General features: G+C 39.2%; 1 protein-coding gene across 1 annotated transcript; it reads right to left on the bottom strand.

The window, feature by feature from the left end:
* Window positions 1–8882: 8882 nt before the first annotated feature.
* Window positions 8883–10900, bottom strand: LOC135625944 (caffeoyl-CoA O-methyltransferase-like). Its single transcript, XM_065131099.1, has 5 exons — window positions 10683–10900; window positions 10447–10526; window positions 9669–9813; window positions 9452–9583; window positions 8883–9264 (listed from the first exon to the last, which is right to left on the bottom strand). Exons 1-5 carry the CDS (start codon window positions 10773–10775, stop codon window positions 8971–8973), a joined length of 744 nt encoding a protein of 247 aa, XP_064987171.1. The 5' UTR covers window positions 10776–10900; the 3' UTR covers window positions 8883–8970.
* Window positions 10901–16953: the final 6053 nt, after the last annotated feature.

Here is a 16953-nt window from a genome sequence, read left to right as displayed (position 1 = left end):
GGTTTGAACACACTTATGGAGTCCTTTCATGGCGACAATTCAAAGAAGGACTACTGATCCGCTTCGGACCAACTTATTATGAGAACATTGATGGACAACTAGCAAAGATCCGACAAACCTCCACCATTCAGGAGTACCAGACCAGGTTTGAAAGGTTATCTAATCAAACTCATGATTGGTCTGAAAAACAGTTATTAGAGACCTTTATTGAGGGCTTAAAGCCGGAGATTTGGGGAGAAGTTAAGGCACGACAACCTAACACGCTTATGGCAGCCATCTCTTTCACACGACTTCAAGAGGAGCGATTGAACCATGAAGCTCGGAGGACTAGGATCACTCCACGACCTACAATACTAAAGCCCTTAGCCTCCCCTACTATCAACAGAGTCCCTGCACCGAAAAGGTTAACAAGAGAAGAACTTCGGGAGCGATCTGCGAAGGGGTTATGTTGGCATTGCGACGAGCCGTAGAGCCGCGAGCATCGCTGTAAAAAAGGTAGACTTCTTATGATTGAACCAGTAGAAGAAGAGGTCATTGAACATTTAGAAGAGAGCCTTGAACATGAAGAAGAAGATATGGAAGAAGAGCCACAGCCGACAGACATTACGGTACACGCACTAGCCGACTACTAAAATCCGCAAACGATGAAAGTTGGAGGCCTTCTCAAACAACAGCCGATCACTGTTCTCATCGACACGGGTAGCACTAATAACTTCCTGAATAGTAAGGTTACTGCTCGGATGGCACTGCATATTGAAGGTTGCAGCAAGTTCGATGTAAAGGTTGCCGACGGCAGAATCCTAAAGTGCGACCAAAGATGCCCGCAGGTGAAACTATTACTGCAAGACCAAGAAATTATCACCGATTTCTTCCTCCTACCAATCGATGACTATGAGGCAGTGCTTGGTATAGAATGGCTGACTACACTAGGTGATGTCTCTTGGAACTTTTCTAAATTAATTATGAAATTCTACTGTAAGGGCAAACATATCATCCTACGCGGGAAGCGCGGAAGCAACGTTACCACTGTTTCGACCCAACGAATGGAGAAAGTTTTGCACAAGGTAAATGGTGGCTCTTTGATGCATCTCCAGCCACAACTAGAAGAGAAGAAAATAGAAATTGAAGATCAAAATCTTGCCCAATTACTTACTGAATTTGCCGACATATTTGCTGAACCGCGCGGTCTTCCTCCTTCTCGGCAACATGACCATCGAATTCCAATCCTTCCGGGCAAGCCACCAGCGAACACTCGACCGTACCAATATCCTCACCTCTAGAAATATGAAATTGAAAAGATTGTAAAGGAGATGCTTGAAACAGGGGTGATTCGGCCAAGTTGCAGCCCCTATTTCTCATCGGTGCTACTTGTACACAAGAAGGACGGAACTTGGCGGATGTGCATCGACTACCGAGCTTTAAATGACATCACCGTCAAGGACAAATACTCAATACTAGTGGTGGATGAACTTCCTGATGAATTGAAAGGAGCTCAAGTCTTCACGAACTTGGACCTCTGATCCGGTTACCACCAAATTCGGGTATGTGACGATGACATTCCAAAAATTGCATTTCGCACACATGATGGCCATTATGAATTCTTGGTAATGCCTTTTGGACTCACTAATGCTCCTTCAACCTTTCAAAGTCTCATGAATGATATATTTCAGAGCTTTTTTCGTAAATTTGTGCTGGTATTTTTCGATGATATTCTCGTTTACAGCCCTTCTCTTGAGACTCACTTTCAACATTTACAGATTGTTTTGACGATCCTTCGGGAGAATACTCTTTTTGTTAAGCAACCAAAGTGCAGCTTTCTCTAGCAAAAAGTAGAGTACCTTGGGCATATAATATCAGAAGAAGGAGTGGCGGTAGACCCAACAAAAATTGAGGCAATGCAAGGCTGGCCGAAACCTACAAACATGAAATTACTGCGAGGGTTCCTTGGACTAATGGGCTACTACCGAAAATTTGTTATGGACTATGGGAAGATCAATGCACCACTCACTTCTTTACTGAAAAAAGATGCTTTCCAATGGTCGGACAAAGCCTCTACTGCCTTCGACAAACTTAAAGCAGCCATGACAATGACGCCGGTACTTGCGCTACCAGATTTCAATAGACCCTTCATCATTGAGGCCGACGCATCTGGAGTCGGAATTGGAGCTGTTCTCATGCAAAATGGTCGACCACTCGCATACACTAGCAAGGCATTATCTCCCTCCCATCAAAACATGTCAGTATATGATAAGGAGATGCTTGCCATTGTACACGCAGTAACGAGGTCGAGACCTTACCTGATTGGCCGACGATTTCAAATTAAAACTAACCAAAAAAGCCTCAAGTACTTTTTGGAGCAAAAGATATCATCCCCTGAGTAGCAAAAATGGGTAACCAAACTTCTTGGATTTGATTATGAAATTATTTACAAAAAGGAGAAAGAAAACGTTGTTGCAGATGCACTCTCACGGCTACCTGAACAAGCTAAGGTTTCAGCCATCTCCCTTCCTACCACCGGTCTCCTCGAGGACATTAGGGAAGAATGGAAGAAGGATCCAGAGATCAGTAACATCATAAAAAAATTGGAGGAGGATCCAAGTGTAATAGCCCACTACACTTGGGATTCGAGGGATCTACGCTACAAAGGTCGCATTGTGCTTATACCTGACTCCCCTTGCATCGCAATTATCTTATATGAAATGCACTCCATACCTTCAGTAGGGCACTCTGGATTCCTAAGAACCTACAAAAGAGTGGAGCAAAATTTTTATTGGAGAGGGATGAAAAAAATTATTGCTGAATATGTGGCACAATGTGATGTATGTCAACAGCACAAGGGTGAAACTGTGGCAAATCCAGGGAAGCTATAACCACTACCCATACTAGACTCAGTATGGATTGACATCTCCATGGACTTCATTGAAGGGCTGCCATCTTCCAAAGATAAAAGCACGATTCTCGTGGTGGTTGATCGACTTACGAAATATGCTCATTTTTGTACTGTGAGAAATCCCTACACTGCTGCTAGTATTGCACAGATTTTTATAGAAAATATTGTTAAACTACATGGGATGCCAAGGTCCATCGTAAGTGATCATGACAAGATCTTCACTAGTAAATTTTGGACCGAGTTATTTCAGTTACAAGGCACCAAACTCAAGATGAGCACAGCGTATCATCCACAAACTGACGGCCAAACAAAGGTGGTAAATATATGCTTAGAGACGTACCTCCGGTGTTTCGCTAACGACCGACCAAAAGAGTGGGCGAAATGGCTTCCCTGGGCCGAATGGTGGTATAATACTACATATCATTCATCTACAAAATGTGCCCCTTATGAGGCATTGTATGGTCGACCAGCCCCTGTGATTCCAAAGTATGTAATTGGCTCAGCCAAGGTAGATCAAGTTGACCAAGAATTGATTGATAGGGACAAACTCTTACAACTGTTAGAAGATAATCTCTCTACCGCTCAAGCCAGAATGAAGTAGCAAGCCGACACACGACGAAGTGAAAGAGAATTTTCAGTGGGAGATTGGGTTTATCTTCGCCTACAACCATACAAGCAATTCTCTATCAACACTCGAGCCTCCATGAAGCTATCCCCACGTTTTTATGGGCCCTATCAGATCATAGAGCGTATTGGAGTCATGGCGTACAAACTTAAATTACCTGAGGATGCCAAAATTCACCCTATCTTCCACGTATCATGCCTAAAGCCCAAGTTAGGAGAACATGAGTCACCCCAGATCCAACTCCCCAACACAACTGAGAATGGAGTTATTCAAGCCCAACCACAAGCCATCCTCGATCGCAAGATCGTGATACGTCGCCGACATCCCTCTACTGAAGTACTAGTGCATTGGAATAATCTACCACTTGAAGACGCCACATGGGAACCATATGAGGAGCTGAAGACCCGGTTCCCTGAGTTCATGGAATCTCAGTCTTAAGGATAAGACTGATTTGAAGAGGGCGGGTCTGTTAGGACTCTAACTAGGAGAGTCCTAATTGAGAGGGACATTTTGTTAGGACTCTGTTAGGACTCTAGCTAGGAGAGTCCTAATTAAGAGGGACATTCTGTTAGGACTCTAGCTAGGAGAGTCCTAATTGAGAGGGACATTCATGTAGGAGTTTTTTCTTAGAGAAGAATTAGGAGTTGTAAGGGAATAGGAGTCTTGAGTAGAAGTCCTATTAGGAGTTGGTTAGAAGTAAGAGTCTTAAGTATGAGTCCTATTATGAGTTAGGGTTTAGAAGCCCTATAAATAGCCATGTATTCCTTCTCTTTTCTTAAGCAATAGATGAATCTTTTCTACAGCCTTTGAGCAGCAACTTGGAGGGAGGAACCCCTATAGAGTTCCAAGGAAGCCGATCCCCTAAAGAGATCAACCCCAAATTTAGAATCTACAAGGGTTCTAATAGAAAATCCAATCATTTGGACCTATCTGTCCTCAATTACTATATATCTATAGTCTCTCATCCATCTACTCGAGTCTCGCTCTAATCGAATTCTCCCAAAAACTCTTTCTCTCTCAATCCGAATGACCCTAGCAAGGGATTTGTCTGAGTAAGAACACATGGTATATTTCTCTCATGACATTGAGAATAGATGATCCTTTATCGACACCCAATAGCTCTCGTAAGGTTAGCTACCACTCCCGATGACCGATTGTGTTGGATCTAGAACCTCTAGACTTATATGTCTAATAACAAAGAGTGGAGTACTCACATAGGACATCCTTGGTGTCTCAAGTCTAAGGACCAAATATACTATTGGAATGACGAAATCGTTGTGTAATAATAAAGCATCATCAACCATCCAACATTCCATGAGCAGATAAATTAGTGAACTCATTCTCCAATAAGCACCTGCACTATATCCCTAGTATCCCCACATGAGCAACTATGAGACTAGTTGCATCCATTATATAGATGAGTATACAGCACACTAGTCTGTTCGATTATATCGATGTCCCTTTCGAGTAACCTATGACCGGGAGTATTTAGGATATATGTTTAAAGGTGAATCAGTCTCATTATCATGATCTCATCATGATCTGATTCCCATTGCACAGATCCATGAACATAACAATATATTCATGCAATAAGCAATATAAAGTGATAAAATACTAAATAATAATAAAAAGTAAAAAGACTACATGTCAAGTCACAAGTGTCATCACTCACGTGATTGACTTACAGGGCACCTATGACTAGTAGTAGCCCCAAGGTTGAAAGCTACACTGGCTCGAGTTTCTAGTCTGATGTTGATGATAGCAAGTAGAATTTAGGGTATGTGTACACCCTGAATATAGGATTAGTATGCTAGAAGAGTTCCAAGCAAGATACTATTACTGACTCAACCATAGAGGCGGAGTACATTGCTATAGTAGAGACAACAAAGGAGGGAGTCTAGATGAAGAAGTTCATCAATGATCTAGGAGTCGTGCCATGGAGTGAGAAGCCAAATCCCTTATATTATGATAATAACGAGGTGATTGCCTAAATGAGGGAACCTAGGTCTCATCAGAAGTATTCTGAGGAGGTTCTAACTTATTAGAGAGATCGTGGCCCAAGGAGATGTAGCAATGGAAAGAGTTCCATCCAAAGATAATATTGCAGATCCACCGACAAAGTCATCTTAGATTATCTTTGAGCATCATAGGGGTCTGATGGGGATCAGACACATAAGTGATTGACTTTAGGTCAAGTGGGAGATTGCTGGTCATAGGTATCTTACAAGCCAATCACATGAGTGATGACAAGTATTACATGACATGCATTCATTTTACTTATTATTTGATATTTTATCACTTTATAGTGTCTGTTGTATGAATATATTGTGATGTCGATGGATCTATGTAATGGGAATCAGATCATAATGAGATTACGATAATGAGACTGATTCGCCTTTAAACACAATTCTTAAATAATCCCAACTAGACTGGTGTACTAGTATACCCATATATATGATGGATCCAACTAGTCCCATAGTTGCTCATGTGGGGACACTAGGGATACAGTGTAGGTGCTCATTGGAGAATGAGTTCATTGATTGATCCGCTCACATAATTTTAGATGATTGATGATGTCTTATTGTCAAACAATGATTTTGTCATTTCAATGGTGTATCTGGTCTTTAGACTTGAGATACCAAGGATGTCCTGTATGAGTACTCCATTCTTTGATACCATACTTATAGGTTTGGAGGTTCCAAATCTAACACAACTGGTCATGGGGAGTAGTAGTCAACCTTACGAGGACTATTGAGTGTCGATAGAGGATCATTCACTCTCGGTATCATGAGAGAAATATCTCATATGTTCTTGCTTAAACAAATCCCTAGCTAGGGTCATTCAGATTAAGAGAGAAAGAGTTATATGGGAGAATTCGATTAGAGTGAGACTCGAGTATAAACTGTATAGGCTTGATAGTACCATACCCGGTATACGGTCTCTAGGATATTATATGGATGCGGGACTATCGATATACAATAATTGAGCTCAAACATGTCTAATGGATTGGATTCCCCTATATCATCTAGGGACTACGTCGTAGTGGCCTATTATCTTTGCCTTGTATTTTGAAACCTTATTTCTGCGTGTGGGCAGCATGTAGAATCATCGTAGTGGCCTAGTCGCTGTGTCGAGTGAAGTATTATAGAGATAATAATTCATTGAACTAGAAGAAGTTCTGATAAGTGTGACTGATGGTTGGCTCGATTTGAGCCTAGAGGGTCACACACATATGATAGACATTATGACGAGTAGAGGTTTGAATATGAGATATCCGTCGAAGCCCCTATATTATTTGATATCCAATAAGCCACTAAATTATTGGATCTTATGGATGAGATCCAATAAGAGCCAATGACATATTATTGGATAGAGATCCACTAATCTAAGAGGCTTGGGTAGTTGGATGGAGACCTAGTATCCAATAGGGCAATATTCATTAGCGATAAATTGACAAGGGAACTCTATAAATTAGAGGGAACCAAAGTTTCATAAGCTAGAGATTTTTGGTTACTATCTCCTATTCTCCTCTCCCATTCTCCTCCTCCTCAAGTAGCAGGCCTGAAGATTTGAGGAGCGTAATCGTAGTACTACTGTGTGGATCATCGCAAGAGAAGATGGAGCTTGACTTCCTTCATCCTCTTCTACGGATCTATCGGGATTTAGGGATATACGATCTCCCTAAGTAAAACATAAATTATTTCATATACGTAACTTTTGGTTTTTAAGATTTTATACACCAATCTTCACACAATGACGAATACATCATTGGAAAATTTGGGGATTTTTATTTTCTGTTCTTTCACTGCACATATGATGTCACCCTAGAATTTCCTACACTTTCAAGTTAAACACTTTCTGATATCGATTTTCATCGAATGATACTATTCAAGTTGTCATTTTTAAATTTGGTGCAGATTCACAATCCTAACATGTTTCGCTTATGAAAATATGTTAATCAGATTTTATTTTGATGCATGAACAATTTGTTAATATTATCGATCTATTTTTCTTTCTAGTCCATCTTATCACCCGCTTATAGATAATGTAAGGTTTCTTAGATTTAATCAATCGATCATTGTCAAATGCTTATCATCGACAATTATATTGTTGATGTAGCGTCTCTTAGCAATCGATTGTGTTTGGGTCTACATCCTGCCCACAGACATTTATTTCCCAATCTCACTTTGATCAAAAGAATGTGTACATTTTTTTTCTTTTTATTATTAATTTGAAGAGTAACTTAACTTTTTATTATGTATATATATATATATGTATACAAATATATATACAACTATACATATATATATATATATATATATATATATATATATATATATATATCTATGTATATATAAATATACATGTATATATAAATATACATGTATATATACATATATATATACATATACATATATATATACATATACATATATATATACATATACATATATATATATATATATATATATATATATACATATACATATATATATATATATATATATATATATATATGTATATATAAATATACATGTATATATACATATATATATACATATACATGTATATATATATGCATATATATATGTATATATATACATATGTATATGTATATACATGTATATGTATATATATGTATATATATATGTATATGTATATACATATATATATATATGTATATACATATACACATGTATATATATGTATATATACATATATATACATATACATATATACGTATATATACACACACATATATAAATATATATACATATATATATATATACAAATATATATATACATATATATATACATTTATATATACACATACACACACACACACAGATATATATATATATATATATATATATATATATATATATATATATATATAGAGAGAGAGAGAGAGAGAGAGAGAGAGAGAGAGAGAGAGAGAGAGAGAGAGAGAGAGAGGTTTAAGTGGTTTTTGTATAATCTGTCAAATATTATAGGGATTTTTTTTTCCTTCTTTCTTGTTTTCACTAAGGAGTTAAGAAGAATATTAATTTTCTGTCATCAGAGATGATTTGATCTCAGTTATTTACTATCAATAGTCAAGATATTTATCAACTAATTTACGGACATCTTTCAAATTTATCGGATGAGATTTTAACCTCTCACTTATTAAAAAATATTTGTGGTTAGAAGTTAGCCGAATTTGATCGTTTATGGCTTTGTGGTGTTACCTCTTTTCGTAGTTGTCCACTTTCTATGGCAGAGAGAAGTGCTCCGAAATGAGGTCGTTAGAGATGAAATGGCTAGAGAATTAAATCAGGGAGCAAAAGATTGTGAGAGTTTATGAGCTTTAATGAGTGTAAGTGAATCTGCAATCAAGTTCAGCAAACTTATTCCTTCTCCATGCACAAGCACAAGTTATTCGTGTCTGCTTTAACCATGAGAGGCATGGTGGACATCAGGTAAGACGACGACAGAGAGTGAAGCCGTCGGAGATAGTGAGGTGGCAGATCTCCACCCGTGGGTCGGCAGCAAGGTATGCATTGAACTCCACAACGGCATCTCGGTTCTCCATGATGTACCAAGGTAAGGTGTGCTCTGACGACGCCACCACCGAGCCACTCCACAACGTGTTGTCGTACCCGATCATGCCCCCGACTCTCACCATCTCCATCACCCTATCATGGTAGTTGAGATAGTTGCTCTTGTCCGCGTCCACAAACACAAAGTCGAACGATCCTTTGTACTTCTCCTACAAGTAAAATACAGATGAGACTGTGTATATCTCATTTCAATCCAACCGAACACTACTTATCAAACATTATTTCCTAGGACTCGTTCTCTTATCACTTCTTTTACCATAATATGTGTTCGACAAGTTGTTGAAATCGAAATCTAAACCCAACTAGTGAGTTTGTAATGCACTCTCTTTCTCTTACCGCCTCCATCATTTCATCGAGGATGGGTAGAGCAAGGCCCTCACGGAATTCAATTTTGTGTGCTACCCCAGCCTTCTCAAAAATAGGGAGTCCGAACTCAAAGTTCTTTCGATTAGTGTCGATGGCTATGATCTACACACGAGAAGAGCTGTATCTTAATAAACACCGATTACATCGAACAGCAAGAGAGCTATTGGTGACGTAGAAAGGACCCTACCTCACCGTCATGGGGGAGGCTGAGGGCGGTGGAGAGGAGGGAGTAGCCGGTGAATACGCCGATTTCTAGTGTCTTCTTGGCATTCATCAGCTTCAATAGCATCCTCAAGAATTGCATTTCATCTGCACCTGCCGCCAATCCGTTCCTGTGATTCGCTCAAGCTTTTATATTCGCCTAATGCATTAAGCTTTTATTCACAATATATGTTCTTCACTCAAGCTTAACATTTTCAAATTCCCAACACGTTATCATAGTCGAGTAATCCAAATAAGCAAAGTGATGAGGTTAATGGGTGATGCAAACAACATAAGCTGAACCGGTCCATATTTTAGTGTGAGACAGACCATAAGTAGAAGCCTCAAGATTGCATTAGGCGAGAGAGTTCAGAAAATATATATTGGACCGAAAGTAGAAAACCGGATGAATTAAAGATATCTTCTTTTTTCTTAACCATTTAATGAAATCCAAAGTTTCTTATATATTTATGGAGAAAAATAACGTCACTAACTGATTAGCTAATTACGCCATATATATCTTCTTTTAGCAATGATGCCTTAAGGGATAATTTTTTTACCCGTTTTAAGAAACAAACATATTTTAATCTTAACTGTAAAGAGGGAAAAAAAAATAGCATCAAAAGTTGCACTTTCTATTCTTCCATAAATTAAGATTAGAGGGCAAAATTCACGTTCCTCAAAAGAGAAAGAAAGAAAGAAAAAAAGCAACATAATTTCGTCTTATTATGTTCGATAAAACCAGAAAGAAAGCCGGAGCTTGCCTGGGGTGTGTGGCTGTGAGTTGCCGCAGCTCCTTCAAGGCCTCGGGCTCACGAGGGTACACACTGGTCTCCAAAATATACTACAAAGCATGCAGAGTAAAACATACACGTAGAGATCAGAGAGAGAGAGAGAGAGAGAGAGTATTTATTCTTCTTTTTCCGAGTATATATATGTATGAACAGTACACATAAAGATCAGATAGCGATAAGAGACAAAGAAAGAGAAAGAGACGAACCTGGTAAAGTGCCCCGCTATGCAAGATGGTCTTATGTTCCAGGACCGGCGGCAGTACTTTGTCTCCTACACGTACCTCAAATGATCCTGCCATTGCCGCTCTACCGAACCAACTTCCTTCTCTCTTTGTGGTAGTAGGAGGAGGAGGAGAGTTGGGTGGTCTCCAAAGTATTGCGTGGCGGTACTGCGGCACAATTCCGGCTTGATTTAAGGAGGGAGAGGTGGTAGGACAGACCTTGCATAATTCGTACCTCGTGATTGACGATGATATTAGATAAGCTGACAAAGTCACATTTTGTCAATAAAAAATTTCAGTCAAGGAATTGATCCGTCATTAGTGACGAAGAAGATACCTTGGACACTAAATTATTTCAGTCACTAAATCATTAGTGATGATATGATGACAAAGTCACATTTGGTCAATCAAAAATTTCAGTCAAGGAACTGATCCGTCATTAGTGACGAAGAAGATACCTTGGACACTAAATTATTAGTCCAATGATCAATTGTGTTTATGGTCAACTTGTTCGAACCTTATCATTAAGATGATAATAAAGACCATTTTGGTGAGGTAGATGTGTAAAAATCTTAGTGATAAAAAAGTGATGAAACTTTAGTAATAAACTGTTATGTCAATAATAATTAGTAATTGATAACGGAGAGATTTTCTCAAACAAATGGGATTTCCTCGATTGCACAAAGAAATCTCATTGCTCAGTTAAAGGAAATATCTCTTTCACCATATATAAATAGACACCATATGATACTAATTGGTATGTACTTTTTTTTGCTTTTATAATTTCACTCTTCGTTCTATCATGGTATTAGAACAGCAATTATGAGGAGCCATCGCTGTTGCTGTAGCACCCCATCGAGTCGACGTCGACCCCATCGAGTCGACGTTGAGTCGACGTTGAGAAACTCTTTTCTCCTCATCTGCGGTAGTCCATTCGCCGCCGCAACCAATAGGCGGATCTGTCGCTCCCCCTCCTCCGTCCTCCCACTCGATCCCTAACATCCCTACTCTATTGAGAGAAATCCTCTATTCTGTTGAGGAAAATCCTACCTCCTCCTAATCTGTATAAATAGGAGAGGGAGATTTCTATTCTATTGAGAAAAATCCTACTCCTAATCTGTATAAATAGGAGTCGCTTATCCTTTTCCTCCTACGAAGAAGAAGGCACAGACTCTCTGCCTCGCCGAGTTCACCACGAGCAAGCTCGTCTCTCATGGTGCCACTGGCCGCTTATCCTCTTCCTCCTCCAAGGGTCTCACCTTCGATGCCCGCCACCCCTTGGGTCGAGCTGCTGCGGCTATGACCAATCAAGAGCTTGGTGGACATCTTCTCCACATGGACTCTTATACCTTTTTATCATACACAAAACATAATCGGGTGTAAATGGGTCTTCCGAATTAAGCGGAACCTCGACAGGTCCATTGCTCGATATAAAGCATGTTTAGTGGCCAAAGGGTTTCATCAATGACTTGGAGTTGATTTCACAGAGATTTTTAGTCTTGTAGTTAAACCCACAATAATTTGGCTTATTCTAAGTTTGGCCGTTAACAATGCCTTTTTATAGGGGACTCTAACTGAAGATGTCTTTATGCAGCAACCCCCTTGGCTTTATTCATCACTAGTATTTGAGGCATATTTGCAAATTACAAAAAGTTATTTATAGACTCTATCAAGCTCCAAGAGCTTGGTATACTAAACTTGGATCGTTTCTGATATCAACTGGCTTCATCAACTCCAAGTCTGATGCCTCTTTATTCCTACGATAATAACATAGAAATACAATATATTTTATAGTATATATAGATGATATTATTATCACAGGCAATGATCCCTTAGAGATTTAGACATTTCTAAAGCAATTGATTGATCGATTATCCCTCAAAGATTTAGAACCCTTGAGCTACTTTTTGGGAATAGAAACAACATTTACATCCTCAGGTCTCCTCCTCTTACAGAGAAAGTATATTCAAGACTTATTATCAAAGATAAATATGCAGGATGTGAAAGAAGTTGCTACTCCTCTCTCACTAGTGAATCACTCAAATTATGTGATGGCAGCCCTACCACGGACTTAACTTAATACCGACAAGTACTTGGTTCCTTACAGTACTTGGCTCTCACTCATCCAGATATCTTATTTGCAGTCAATAAATTATCTCAATACATGCACCAGCCTTTTGTTATGCATTAGTCTACGGTTAAACGAATTTTATAATATCTTAAAGGGGACCCTCAATGATAGTCTCTTTCTCCGCAAAACCACTCCACTTCATCTCCATGCATTTGCTGATACTGATTGGGCGATAAACTTTGATGATAGAACCTCCACATCGAGGTATGTCATCCTTCTTGGGTCTAATCCAATTAGTTAGAGTTCTAAGAAGCAAAAAACAATCTCCCGGTCTACAACTAAAGCTAAATATCATGTCATTGCTACTGTTGCTGCTGAACTCAATTATGTTATAAATCTTCTCAAGGAACTCAAAGTCAGCTCTACCCTTACTCCTATAATATATTGTGATAATGTTAGAGCTACCTACTTATGTATCAATCCAGTGTTCCACTCATGCATGAAATACATTGCCATCGACTTTCACTTTGTGTGAGATCAAGTTGTCAGATATCAACTTCGTGTCTCTCATGTCCATATGGCTGATCAACTAGCAGACTCACTCACGAAGCCTTTAGCCCGCAAACTATTTTTGTTGCATCAGTCTAAGATCGGTATCCTTGATAGGAGCTCAATCTTGAGGGGGCATGATAACAAAGAGATTTTCTCAACTGCATAACATATGAGATTTCCTCAACTGCACGAGGAAATCTCACTGCTTAGTTAAGGAAATCCTCCCTTGCACCATGTAATGCAATATCCTTCTTTGTATTTCATTTCTATCATGGTATCAAAGCGATAATCCTATAGCCATCGTTGTTGCTGCCACCCTTCCTCCGCTACATCTTCCTTCCCTTTCGGAAGGAGAACCATGACAAGGACCAAATAGATCCTCTTCTGCTCCCATGAAGGGGACGGGAGCGTGAAGTGGTTCCACGGCCGTGGGAAGTTTGGGCAGAGATCCGCGACCCCTGGCCCCACGTTTGGGTGTGGCTCGGCATGTTCAACACCGCCGAGGAGGTCATCAAGGTGTACGACTCTATTGCCATCCAACTCCACGGGCCCAGCACCACCACTAACTTCTCCCGACCCACTGCTGTCGTTGCCCTGCCACCTAAGAAGAACCGCTCCAACAATAACCTTGCCTCCATCTCGGACGTGTGTGACTCTAGTGACGATTCGCGTAACCTCTCCTCCTTGACATCAAATCCTTGGCTCCTTACAGTATTTTTCTCTCACCCATCCAGATATCTCATTTGCAGTTAATAAATTATCCCAATTCATGCATCGACCATCTACTATGCATTGGTCTACAGTCAAACAAATCTTGCGATATCTTTATGGGACTATCAATCATGGCATCTTTTTCCACAAACACTCCCACCTTCTCCACGCCTTTGTTGATGCTGATTGGATAGGGAATTTTGATGACAGAACATCCACGTCGGGGTATATTATCTTCCTTGAACCTAATCCAATCAGTTGGAGTTCTAAGAAGTAAAAGATAGTTACACATTCTACAATTGAAGCTGAATACCGTGACATAGCCACCACTACTGTAGAACTCAATTAGGTCATGAATATCCTCAAGGAACTTGACATCAACATTACCTCTACTCCTATAATATAATGACAATGTCAGAGCCACTTATTTATGTGCCAATCCGGTATTCCACTCACGCATAAAACATATAGTCATTGACTTTCACTTCGTGCGAGAACAAGTTATCAGACATCAACTACATGTTTCTCACGTACATACAGCGGATCAACTAGCAGACTCCCTCACGAAACCCCTCACCCGCAAATCGCTTTCATCACATCAGTCCAAGATCGGTGTTCTTGACAAAAGCACCGTCTTGCAGGGGCATGATAATAGTCAAGATCTCCTGTGATGAAAGGGGGGGGGGGGTGCGCGGCAGATCCACCTAATGGTTGCGGCGGCGAATGGACAATCGCAGATGAGGAGAAAAGAGTTTCTTGGCATCGACTCGATGTTTCTCGACGTCGACTCGATGGGAAGCTACAGCAACAGCGATGGCTCCTTACAATTGCTGCTCTGATACCATCATAGAATGAAGAGTGAAATTATAAAGGCAAAAAAAAGTACATACCAATTAGTATCATATGGTGTCTATTTATACATGGTGAGAGAGAGGATTTCCTCAATTGAGCAACGAGATTTCCTTTATAATTTCACTCTTTCATAACATCGTCAAAATTTTAACAATAAATTTAAAATTCACAGTTGATATGTTCGTGAAGCAAAGAAAGGCTTCGATATACGAGGTTTTCCATTACAGCTCTAATTTTACACAAAAATTCAGATTTAAATTTGATAAGATAATAAATAAATTCTTCAACACATAAAATAAACTTGATTCACATTGTGCAATGGATCATTCTTTTACATTATGTGTTATCCAAACAACCCAAAATAAAAAACAGAAGTTAACCCACAGATCCATATAAAATATCATGTGATAGTGGATCGAATTTGTTGGATTTTGTATCTAGATTCACTTGAGTTGCATCAATTATATTATAGTATTATATGATGTGAAAAAAAATTGATCATTATAATTAACCAAGTCATTGTTATATAATTAATCAAATATTACTTCATAAACAATTCCTGTGGCATTAAAAAAAAATTTCTGTCATCATTGCGGTAACAATTCCCATGAGGAACCCTATCAACACATGCAGATGGTTGGGAAACACTTTTTAGGTTTCAGGGAAAATATTAATTTAAAACAAATGACTCCTAGGAGATGGTATCACTATTACTCTTACTGTAATTTCAGCTTTCAACACTTCTCATATAATGTTACTTGATAGGAAGTATTCCAGCACAGTTCATAGGTCATCAATTGCTAGTCATAAAGAAACTAATGTAGAGGACAACGGAGTGTTTGTTTAATATAGGAGAGGGCTGGGCTAGCGGTCGGTATCCTCTCGATCATCCCTCGTTAGTCCCATGCCGCATGAGGTAGCACAGATCAACGTCGTACCACCATAGCCCGAATAGGTCGATCTGCACTATTGGGAGCTGTACGAATCGACCGCCCATATGAATGTGCCATAGGAGCTATGAGCAACCCTTGCTATCACAATTCCCTCCCATCGTCTCCATAGGTACTGTTAGGATCAAGTCGACACTAGGGGGGGGGGGGGGGGTTGAATTAGTGCAGCAGATAAAAATATCGATTTGAAAAATCTTCGTACGATAAAAACCGATCTCGATAAATAACTTGAAATTCAATGTTTTTTCATAAGCATAGTGAAAGCAAAGTAAGGAAAGCAGTTTGCAATAAAGGTAAATTATAAGGTTCGCTATACCGTACCATACCGGCGTTTCGACCCGGGCTCGATACGGTACGGTATGGTGTACCGAGCGGTACACCTGATTTCACTGATTTAACCCTCTGAAAATACTTGAAAAAAAAAAAAAGTTAGGATAGGGTTTTCAAGTTACGAATACATATAGTAATAGTATAAGTTTAGAAAAATCAATGTAAATTAGGTAAGATTAGTATCATATATCTTTTTTAGGCTTTGAGCTAGTCTTGTTCGAGGTTCGTATTTCAGCTCGTTATAGATTGAAATATCTACAGAAAAATCAATTGAATTGTTAGACTATTTTGTTACAATATAAACTCTAATCTAAAATTCAAATGAATTAAATAATTACATATCTAGATATACCTGATTGTTGATTCTACTACCAAAACGAACGACGGGCCTCCACGGGTGGTGGATTGGGGTCCTCGATCCGATACATATCAATATGATATGTTTGTTGGACCCAATTATGAAATTGATTCCATGACATAGTGTATTGATACACTATATGTCATTGATGCATCAATATGGTGTTGATCGTAGATTGATCGTCATGAATCATATTTGTCCGAGGCAGCTCTTGAGGCATATATTGGTGCTGTTCTGTACCATGCTGTTGCTCAGAGAAGGATGACCAACTATCACCATACTGTTATTGCCTATATGATTCTCCATAATACGATGGCTATGAATACGATGAGCCTCTTTCTGTGTCTATATCAGGTATGCTCTATTGCATTTGTTTATATTCATCCACTACTTTCCCCATCCCCTACCCCTTCCGCGCATAAGCTTGACCAG

This window comes from Musa acuminata, chromosome BXJ2-10, assembly GCF_036884655.1.
Source record: "Musa acuminata AAA Group cultivar baxijiao chromosome BXJ2-10, Cavendish_Baxijiao_AAA, whole genome shotgun sequence".
Lineage (NCBI taxonomy): Eukaryota > Viridiplantae > Streptophyta > Magnoliopsida > Zingiberales > Musaceae > Musa > Musa acuminata.
This window is presented reverse-complemented; position numbering and strand designations above follow the sequence as displayed.